This window comes from Rhinoderma darwinii, unplaced genomic scaffold, assembly GCF_050947455.1.
Source record: "Rhinoderma darwinii isolate aRhiDar2 unplaced genomic scaffold, aRhiDar2.hap1 Scaffold_468, whole genome shotgun sequence".
Taxonomy (NCBI): domain Eukaryota; kingdom Metazoa; phylum Chordata; class Amphibia; order Anura; family Rhinodermatidae; genus Rhinoderma; species Rhinoderma darwinii.
In genome coordinates this window covers 22,416-33,268 of record NW_027464013.1, presented here as the reverse complement: position 1 = coordinate 33,268, position 10,853 = coordinate 22,416, and the positions used below count along the sequence as shown (strand labels likewise).

Genomic DNA, 10,853 nt, shown 5'->3' with positions numbered 1-10,853 from the left:
TAGAAACCCATCGAGCCTAAAATAGACCCATCCTGGAACCCAGGGGTATAAACAGGCTTTTCTTTACAGCCGAGGTCTTGATGACGTCATTGAGACCGCGCGGTGATCGTGTATTATAATTATTATAGATTGTGGGAGATGAAACATCAGGATATAGTTTTGTTGGCTTTAGCGATGGTTTGAACATTTGGTATACTTCTTCTATTAGCCACAAGGGGGCGATACATAACCTGGAAGAACGCAGTGCGGGAGCCTTTTGGTTTTTCTTGGCTTTTATATTGTGGGGCTATTATATAATCTATACCAGTGGTTCCCAACCGGGGTGCCGAGAGCTGTTCAGGGGTGCCGCGGCTCATCCACGGCAAAAAAAAAAAAAAATAAAATTTTTTTTTACATTTTTTTTATTTATTTTTTGCTACAAGCTCCGCCCCCGACGTTGTAGCAGACGTGACGCGCGGACGTCTGTTACAAGCACCGCCCACCGCTTCCCACTAGAAGCCTGACGGAGGGAGAGGAGCCATTAACACTGGGCAGGGTAAGTGCGGTTTTCTTTACTTTCTTAGCAGTTGTGTGAGAAATGGAGCCAGGGGAATGTGGGTAGTTGTAGTTCTCTCCTCTTATACCTCCTCCCTGTAATGTCCTCTGATATCCCATAATAACAGCCTGGACATGCTGGGAGTTGTAGTCCTCTCCTCTTCTACCTCCTCCCTGTAATGTCCTCTGATATCCCATAATAACGTCCTGGACATGCTGGGAGTTGTAGTCCTCTCCTCTTCTACCTTCTCCCTGTAATGTCCTCTGATATCCCATAATAACGTCCTGGACATGCTGGGAGTTGTAGTCCTCTCCTCGTATACCTCCTCCCTGTAATGTCCTCTGATATCCCATAATAACAGCATGGACATGCTGGGAGTTGTAGTCCTCTCCTCTTATACCTCCTCCCTGTAATGTCCTCTGATATCCCATAATAACGTCCTGGACATGCTGGGAGTTGTAGTCCTCTCCTCTTATACCTCCTCCCTGTAATGTCCTCTGATATCCCATAATAACAGCCTGGACATGCTAGGAGTTGTAGTTCTCTCCTCTTATACCTCCTCCCTGTAATGTCCTCTGATATCCCATAATAACGTCCTGGACATGCTGGGAGTTGTAGTCCTCTCCTCTTCTACCTCCTCCCTGTAATGTCCTCTGATATCCCATAATAACGTCCTGGACATGCTGGGAGTTGTAGTCCTCTCCTCTTCTACCTCCTCCCTGTAATGTCCTCTGATATCCCATAATAACAGCCTGGACATGCTAGGAGTTGTAGTTCTCTCCTCTTATACCTCCTCCCTGTAATGTCCTCTGATATCCCATACTAAGTCTGGACATGCTAGGAGTTGTAGTCCTCTCCTCTTATACCTCCTCCCTGTAATTTCCTCTGATATCCCATAATAACAGTCTGGACATGCTGGGAGTTGTAGTCCTCTCCTCTTATACCTCCTCCCTGTAATGTTCTCTGATATCCCATAATAACAGTCTGGACATGCTGGGAGTTGTAGTTCTCTCCTCTTATACCTCCTCCCTGTAATGTCCTCTGATATACCATAATAACAGTCTGGACATGCTGGGAGTTGTAGTCCTCTTCTCTTATACCTCCTCCCTGTAATGTCCTCTGATATCCCATAATAACAGTCTGGACATGCTGGGAGTTGTAGTCCTCTCCTCTTATACCTCCTCCCTGTAATGTCCTCTGATATCCCATAATAACAGTCTGGACATGCTGGGAGTTGTAGTTCTCTCCTCTTATACCTCCTCCCTGTAATGTCCTCTGATATACCATAATAACAGCCTGGACATGCTAGGAGTTGTAGTTCTCTTCTCTTATACCTCCTCCCTGTAATGTCCTCTGATATCCCATAATAACAGTCTGGACATGCTGGGAGTTGTAGTCCTCTTCTCTTATACCTCCTCCCTATAATGTCCTCTGATAACCCATTCTAAGTCTGGACATGCTGGGAGTTGTAGTCCTCTCCTCTTATACCTCCTCCTGTAAACTTTCTCTGATATCACATAACATCCTGTACATGCTGGGGAGTTGTTGTTCTTATACCTCCTTATTTATTCCTTCCCCAGGGGTAAGCACACTTTCTGTCTGTGATGGTCCCTTTACTAGAGGGGCAGATGGTTATTTTATCGGGGGGCGGGGGGACTGAGGCTGATGGTGGCTTTACTGGAGGGGGCTGATGGTCATTTTACTGGGGGGACGGAGGCTGATGGTGGCTTTACTGAGGGGTCATTATAATGTGAGTGGGGGGCTGACGGTCATTACTGGGAGTGGGGGGCTGACGGTCATTACTGGGAGTGGGGGGCTGACGTCGTTACTGGGAGTGGGGGGGCTGACGTCATTACAGGGAGTGGGGGGGCTGACGGTCATTACTGGGAGTGGGGGGGCTGACGGTCATTACTGTGAGTGGGGGGGCTGACGGTCATTACTGTGAGTGGGGGGCTGACGGTCATTACTGTGAGTGGGGGGCTGACGGTCATTACTGTGAGTGGGGGGGCTGACGGTCATTACTGGGAGTGGGGGGCTGACGTCATTACTGGGAGTGGGGGGGCTGACGTCATTACTGGGAGTGGGGGGGCTGACGGTCATTACTGGGAGTGGGGGGGCTGACGGTCATTACTGTGAGTGGGGGGCTGACGGTCATTACTGTGAGTGGGGGGCTGACGGTCATTACTGTGAGTGGGGGGCTGACGGTCATTACTGTGAGTGGGGGGGCTGACGGTCATTACTGTGAGTGGGGGGGCTGACGGTCATTACTGTGAGTGGGGGGGCTGACGGTCATTACTGTGAGTGGGGGGGCTGACGGTCATTACTGTGAGTGGGGGGGCTGACGGTCATTACTGTGTGTGGGGGGCTGACGGTCATTACTGTGTGTGGGGGGCTGACGGTCATTACTGTGAGTGGGGGGCTGACGGTCATTACTGGGAGTGGGGGGGCTGACGGTCATTACTGTGAGTGGGGGGCTGACGGTCATTACTGGGAGTGGGGGGCTGACGGTCATTACTGTGAGTGGGGGGCTGACGGTCATTACTGGGAGTGTGGGGCTGACGGTCATTACTGGGAGTGGGGGGCTGACGGTCATTACTGGGAGTGGGGGGCTGACGGTCATTACTGTGAGTGGGGGGCTGACGGTCATTACTGTGAGTGCGGGGGCTGACGGTCATTACTGTGAGTGGGGGGCTGACGGTCATTACTGTGAGTGGGGGGCTGACGGTCATTACTGGGAGTGGGGGCTGACGGTCATTACTGTGTGTGCGGGGGCTGACGGTCATTACTGGGAGTGGGGGGCTGACGGTCATTACTGGGAGTGGGGGGCTGACGGTCATTACTGGGAGTGGGGGGCTGACGGTCATTACTGTGAGTGGGGGGCTGACGGTCATTACTGTGAGTGGGGGGGCTGACGGTCAGTACTGTGTGTGGGGGGCTGACGGTCATTACTGGGAGTGGGGGGCTGACGGTCATTACTGTGAGTGGGGGGCTGACGGTCATTACTGGGAGTGGGGGGCTGACGGTCATTACTGGGAGTGGGGGGCTGACGGTCATTACTGGGAGTGGGGGGCTGACGGTCATTACTGGGAGTGGGGGGCTGACGGTCATTACTGTGAGTGGGGGGCTGACGGTCATTACTGTGAGTGGGGGGCTGACGGTCATTACTGGGAGTGGGGGGCTGACGGTCATTACTGTGAGTGGGGGGCTGACGGTCATTACTGTGAGTGGGGGGCTGACGGTCATTACTGGGAGTGGGGGGCTGACGGTCATTACTGTGAGTGGGGGGCTGACGGTCATTACTGGGAGTGGGGGGCTGACGGTCATTACTGGGAGTGGGGGGCTGACGGTCATTACTGGGAGTGGGGGGCTGACGGTCATTACTGTGAGTGGGGGGCTGACGGTCATTACTGGGAGTGGGGGGCTGACGGTTATTACTGGGAGTGGGGGCTGACGGTCATTACTGTGAGTGGGGGGCTGACGGTCATTACTGTGAGTGGGGGGCTGACGGTTATTACTGTGAGTGGGGGGCTGACGGTCATTACTGGGAGTGGGGGGCTGACGGTCATTACTGGGAGTGGGGGGCTGACGGTTATTACTGTGAGTGGGGGGCTGACGGTCTTCAAGTGGTTTCCTCCTCTGACCTCCCATTGAAATTAATGGGAGGCAGAAAAAAACTGCGGCGCTCGTTTGGTGCTTTTTTGTCTGCGGTTTTTGCATTCGCTTCAACGGCTTAAAAAAAATGTGGGAAAAAAATAAATAAAAAAAAGTCAAACAGCGCTGTCAATTCAAAATCTGCCTCAAAATTCGTAAATGAATTTCGAGGCAGACTTTTAGTTTCTGCCTTACAAAAAAACGTTGTGTGAACATAACCTAAGAGTGTACTGCTTGTTTTTCGCCATTTTTTTCGTTTTGTAAACAATTTTTGGTAGGGGTGCCCTGAGAATTATTTTTTTTCCCTGGGGTGCCTCGAGCCTGAAAAGGTTGGGAAACTCTGATGTATACAGTCGTCCTGGTGTATCTGGCAGTTTTCTAGAGTTCAGTGTATAATCATTGATAGATACGGTGACGCTGACATCACGCCGGGCAGCACGTGCGTCCTCATGACTTATACAGGATACAGACAATATTATTAAAGAGGAGCCGTCACTTCTCCTGACGTGTCTGTAAGGCTCTGTTCACACGCAGTGAGCAAAAACGTCTGAAAATACGGAGCTGTTTTCAGGCGAAAACAGCTCCTGATTTTCAGATGTTTTTTTAACCACTCGCGTTTTTCGCTGCGTTTTTTACAGCCGTTTTTGGAGCTGTTTTCACGAGTCTATGAGAAAACGGCTCCAAAAACGTCCCAAAAAGTGTCCTGCACTTCTTTTGACGAGCCGTGATTTTGCGCGCCGTATTTTGACAGCGACACGTAAATTTAAGGCTCGTGCGAACAGAACATCGTAATTCCCATTGAAAGCAATGGGCAGATGTTTGTAGGCGTATTAGGGGCGTTTTTTCAGCCGTAATTCGAGGCGTAAAATGCCAGAATTAGGTCTGAAACCACTGCGTGTGAACATACCCTTATAGTAAATACCTGTATTCCCCATGAAATAACTATTCTGGAGCGTATTTTCTCAGAACTCTGGCTTGTGCCATTCCTCTGTGGTTCCTCCTAGAAATGTATGTATTAATAGATAACTTGGTGTTGCCATTCTCCTCATCAAAGGTCGTGTCCCTACAGTCTCTCTGTCAGCACTGATTGGACGTTGTCAGTTTGTGTAGGGACACACCCCCAACTGGTAACACACAGCTGTCAATTCTTACATTTCCAGGAGGAATAACAGAGAAACGGCACAAAGCAGAGAGTCCTAAGAAAAGTTGCACTCTCGACTGAATGTTTCTTCTCCTCGTCTATCGTGTGTGTTGATTTTATACATTTTCGCTGCTGCGTGTCTAGAGATCATATGGATTATTAGATGTTTTATTTCTGTATATTTGTACTGCATTGTTGCAGCTCATCGTCCTCCAGCTGCGGCCTTTCATTTCCATGACGACTGCTCCACTTTTCCTTTGCTCCAGTTTTAAATTTCCCACCTTTGTCTGGATTACGGATTCTCTGTAAGGTTCTGTGCACACGACCTATTTTCAGGCGTTTTACGCCTCGAATCACGCCTGAAAAGACGGCTCCATTACGTCTGCAAACATCTGCCCATTGCTTGCGGGATCTGCTGCGGGTAGCTCTTCTGTTGCCGCATTATTAAATAGATCATTGATGTCGCTGTTCTGGTAATTGATGCCACGAGGATCTATTGTATTCATTGATGCAGCGTGCGTTAATTACTGACATCCGGCAATCTCATATCTTCACCGTCAATGTCATCACTTTCTTGTCACTTGCATTGGTGGCATCAGTCAGTATAAAACCGCTCAGTTTATCCTACGTCACCTGTGATTCTGCTGAATTGTCACCGTCTCTTATCTGCTTAACTGATTGTATGACTCTCAGCAGCGTTTTACATCATCATGAAACCACCCCAGAAAAGCTCGTCCCGCAGGAAGTCGGCGCAGCCGCAGAAGAAACCTGCAGCTCCTCCTCAATCTCCGCCAAGTAAGAGAAAGTTGCACCTTGATCATCTTATCACTCTCATTATATATTTTATTTTAAAAATGAATTCCAGATAACCTCGGGTCGTGTAATACTAGATTGTAATCCGTTTCTCAGCTTTATATCTTAGAGGGTTCGTTTCTATGCAGGTAAAAATCTGTTACTTACCGAAATTTCTGTAGCACAAGGCCGCCACTAGGGGGAGCAAACTGAGGACTGATTTATATAGGCACAACAGGAGCTGTATGCATGTGCACAATCATCTCCCCCTAGTGGTGGTTGCAGGAAGCACGTTACTATATGGCTCTGGGAAGGGAATCTGAGAACACAGCTCACACCCATGAAGATATATTATGAAATGAGGGATCTAAGAATCTCCAACCTGCAGTCCGACCGCTCTATTCATTCCCTATGGGATCGACGGAAATAGTCAAGTTTGACTGCTCCTTGCCCAATTATGCACTCTGCCGTGAGCGGCTCCGCGCAGGCAGGAGCGATGTTGTGACGTCAATTTCTGAGCCTTTTTTCTACTCCGTTTATGCAGCGTGTGGATGAGACGTGTTTTATCTCATCCACTTTGCTGCTACTGTATTATGCTGCCGATTTTTCCGCATTATAATACAGGTATACGCCGTATTTACGCAATGTGTGAACTGACTCTAAAGTACACAGCGTATTGGCCCTGGGCTCCGGAGGTAATTCTGGCTGAAAAACTGCAGTTTTTCGGCTGGAATGTCCATAGAAGGTAGAAAAAAACCAAAAAAATCCATACTTACCCGTAGCCATGGTGACGTGTCCCTCTGATGTTCTGCAGCAGTCATATGGGATGAGACATCATCCCTGGAGGCCGGGTTGAACCCAGGAGCAGAGAGATCTGGGTAAGTTTGGCGGGTTTTTTTCGGCTGCGTCTGGATGAGATTTGTTTGAATCTCCTCCACTCTTCTGCTTCTGTATTACGCTGTGGAGTTTCCGCAATGAAATCGGTTGCAGAAAATCCGCCGTGTTTACCCTACGTGTGAACCCGGCCAGACAGTGAATTTCCATGTAGCGGGAGATTCATTTTCAGCTGTTATTATGGATTTCTTTCTTACAGGTAGTGGGGAAACGATTCACAGACCGAGCACACAACGAAGAAGACGCTACCGCCCAGGAGCCCGTGCGCTGATGGAAATAAGAAAGTACCAAAAATCAACCAATCTGCTCATTCAGAAAACCCCGTTTTTCCGCCTGGTGAGTGGATGTGTCCTCTGTGGCTGCTCCTCTTTATTGTCAGTGATATTCCCCTTTTATTCTTGCAGGTGAGAGAGATCTGCCTGAAGTATTCCCGCGGCGTGTTTTACTACTGGCAAAGCACCGCACTTATGGCGCTACAAGAGGTCAGTATCTCATACAATGCACTGTCCATGTAACGCATGGGTCAACCAGAGAGGGAGCTGCTCTTTGCAGTGGTTCACTACTCAGCCCCCGCCCCCTCTAACACATCCATATGCCCTAGCGGGACATTTGCATAGGGGTTGTGATGCATTGTGGGAGTTCCAGAGGCCAGACAACCATCACTCTAGCTAACAGCTCATAAAAGTGAAATCTGATCAGTCCTTCGAGCTGTGTAGTAAATTATACCGGGAGTGCTGTCACTTTAAGAGGGACTAATGCTCTTCTGTATCCACAGTCAGCTGAGGACTTCCTCGTGAGTCTCTTTGAAGATTCTTACCTCTTCAGTCACCAGGCCAATAGGGGCACTCTCTTTGTGAAGGACATGCAGCTCGCACGGAGAATCCGAGGCATCCCGTATGAACTGTGATAACGCTGCCGTTTTATCTCTCAAGATTTGATGAAGAATGATCACGTGTAAATAGTTTTATATTAATGGAGAAAATCTATTGGGAAATACAAGTTTTACCATTGCATAAAAGATCCAGTTTGGAAGAGTAAACCGGCTTTAGCGCCCCCTCCTGACACTGGTTACAGTGGAGGTTTTTTCTTTGTTTTATCTGTTCATGGGAAAGTTGTTACAACCAATATGGCTGCCACTGCAGTTTGCAGGGTGGTAGTGCAGTCGTTTTTCTGTCCAGCTATGTAATGGGTTGTAGGGGTCCAGGATGTAGCACAGAAAATGACCACAAGGCGGCACTGCTGGACAAAACCGCTAACAAAGGCGCTGGACACAACCGCTAATGAAACCTGATCTGGCCGACCTTCTAATTGTTCTGCTGAGTTTATGATCCGCTTCCTGTTTTTATTCTGTGAAGATTTGTTAATTTTTTCAAATAAAAAAAAATGTATATTATAACTTTGATCTTCATCATTTTAGACTAATCTTCATAAGGGCTTGGATATGATCAATGACTCCAGCTTCGCTGTAGTTCAATACTCTTGCTCTGTCCCACCCCCATTCTTTACACTGCAGCTATGCTTGTTCAGAGTGTTTGCTGTGTGGGTGGGTGTGTGGGTTGGGTCCAGAATTATTTGGGCAGTGACACAATCTTCATGATTTGGGTTTTGCTGCCACCACATTGGATTTGAAATGAAACAACTGAGATGCAATTGAAGTTGAAGCTTTCAGGTTTATTTCAAGGGGTTAAACAAAAATCTCCTGTGAAAAGTTTTGGAATTGCCACCATTTTTCTACATAACCTCCTCATTTCAGGTGATCAAAAGTGATTGGACAAATTAACATTACCATAAATGTTTTTTTTAATACTTTGTAGAGAATCCTTTGCAGGCAATGATGGCCTGAAGTCTGGAACCCATGGACATCACCAGACGCTGGGTTTCCTCCTTTGTTTTTTTTGTTTTTTATATTTCACATTTTTTATTTTCAAGAAAAGAAATGGGGATACAGAAAAAAAAAGGGGGTGACATGGGTACAGAAAAAGCCCATGAGGGCCGATCATTTCAACCTATATTTCAACAACAATAAGTAAATATGCAATCAAAGTCCTCCCAACATAGTACCATCAATACACTACAAGCATTAGTATAGCAAGACAGGAATACCAGCATTACACCCTCATCCGCCCCTCCATCACCCACATCTCAGCCAATTCTTAGTAACGATTGATTCAAATAGGGAAGTAAACGAAGGGTAGAAGGACAAAAGGAAGGGGGGGGGGTATAGGGAAAATCTTAAGAGGGAGAAGGGGAGATGTTCTCCCCTCACTCTCCCCCCCCCCCCCCCCACAGCACATCACAGACCAGAGAGAACTCAAGAGCTCCCTGGTTCTCCACTAATCAGTTCACCCATGGCCCTCTTGTATCTGTACGACTTGCAGAAGTCAAACCAATAGAACCAGGTTTTCTGAAACTGCGTTGCTCGTTCGGGTGCGGAATGGAGCAACTCCTCCATTCTCCGAATTTCGTGAATGCGCTCCAGCCATCGTCTAGTCACAGGAGGCTCAGAGGATCTCCAACCGCCCAGAATACAAGCCTTAGCTGGTTCAACAAATGTCTCACTAACATCTTCCTGTAGCGCCCCACAGGTATATCGTGGTGGTGCAGCAAAATCCATGCCGGATCATCTCCCAGCGAGATTCCTGTGATCTCTAGAATGATATCTTGAACCTCTGACCAATAGGTGCGAAGGTTCTCACAGCTCCAGAATATATGTAAAAGCGTTCCCTCTTCTCTGCCGCATCTCCAACATAAAGGAGAAACATCCGGGAACATTTTATGTAGCACATGTGGGACTCTGTACCAACGGTATAGTATTTTAAAACTGGTTTCCTGATAGGCGTTACTAATAGACGCCTTATGTGTGAGGAGCATGATCTTTTCCCTTTGCTCTTGTGTTTGGGTATGTTCACACGGCCTATTTACGGACGTAATTCGGGCGTTTTTGCCCCGAATTACGTCTGAAAATAGCGCCTCAATAGCGCTGACAAACATCTGCCCATTGAAAGCAATGGGCAGACGTTTGTCTGTTCACACGAGGCGTATATTTACACGCCGCTGTCAAATGACGGCGCGTAAATAGACGCCCGCGTCAAAGAAGTGACCTGTCACTTCTTTGGCCGTAATTGGAGCCGTTATTCATTGACTCCAATGAATAGCAGCGCTAATTACGGCTGTAATGGACGCGGCGTACAAGCGCCTGCACATGCCGGTACGGCTGAAATTACGGGGATGTTTTCAGGCTGAAACATACCCGTAATTTCAGCCGTAACGGACGCCCTCGTGTGAACATACCCTTAGAGTAATCTGAAGATCTCTTTCCCATTTCGTAATATATGGTGGGATGAAATCCTCAGCAGGAGTGAGCAGCACGCAGTAAAGACTGGACAGGGCCCGTCTCACATGCCCCGTTTGAGAACACAAAGTTTCAAAGGAAGATAGAGCTCGGTCATAGGAAGCCGGTGTAGGTAGTCTTGACAAGTAATGAGTCAATTGTAACGCCTGCCATTGGGACGGGTCCGGGATAACCCTCTGGCTGGGAAAGCTCTTCTCCACGCAGCCAGGGCCGCCATCAGGGGGTATTAGGGGTACTGGTGTGAGGGGCCCGGCCAAACCTAACTGAAAGGGGGCCCGGCAACTGCCGCGACATTCTTTTGGTAGGAAAAAACGGGCCCTTGCAATGGGGCCCGTTTTTTTCACCAAAAGAATGTCGTGAGCTGCTGCTGCTGCGGGCCCCCTCCCCATGGGGGGCCGTCAAACCGCCCGCGCGCGACCGATCCCGCGCACAAGGAAACTTCCGACAGCAAAACCGCACCAAATAGTGGCGCAGGTTTCGTGAGGCTT

The 10,853-nt window shown here is 48.5% G+C and overlaps 1 protein-coding gene across 2 annotated transcripts; it reads left to right on the top strand.

Annotated features, from left to right (window-relative positions):
• Positions 1 to 333: 333 nt before the first annotated feature.
• LOC142718428 (histone H3-like centromeric protein A) lies at positions 334 to 8,341 on the top strand. Of its 2 annotated transcripts, none has more exons than XM_075848756.1 (5): positions 334 to 535; positions 6,024 to 6,122; positions 7,213 to 7,349; positions 7,418 to 7,495; positions 7,789 to 8,341. In XM_075848756.1, exons 2-5 carry the CDS (start codon positions 6,038 to 6,040, stop codon positions 7,918 to 7,920), a joined length of 432 nt encoding a protein of 143 aa, XP_075704871.1. In that variant the 5' UTR covers positions 334 to 535; positions 6,024 to 6,037; the 3' UTR covers positions 7,921 to 8,341. The 2 variants fall into 2 exon arrangements, with proteins under 2 accessions (XP_075704871.1, XP_075704872.1); XM_075848757.1 differs by having other exon boundaries at positions 6,021 to 6,122.
• The last annotated feature ends 2,512 nt before the right edge of the window (positions 8,342 to 10,853 follow it).

Bases quoted from the DNA above. Each gene is read 5' to 3' on its own strand.
- LOC142718428 (XM_075848756.1), top strand. From the start codon at position 6,038: ATGAAACCACCCCAGAAAAGCTCGTCCCGCAGGAAGTCGGCGCAGCCG. The intron at 7,350-7,417 runs GTGAGTGGATGT...TTATTCTTGCAG, and splicing joins AAACCCCGTTTTTCCGCCTG to GTGAGAGAGATCTGCCTGAA. The intron at 7,496-7,788 runs GTCAGTATCTCA...CTGTATCCACAG, and splicing joins CACTTATGGCGCTACAAGAG to TCAGCTGAGGACTTCCTCGT.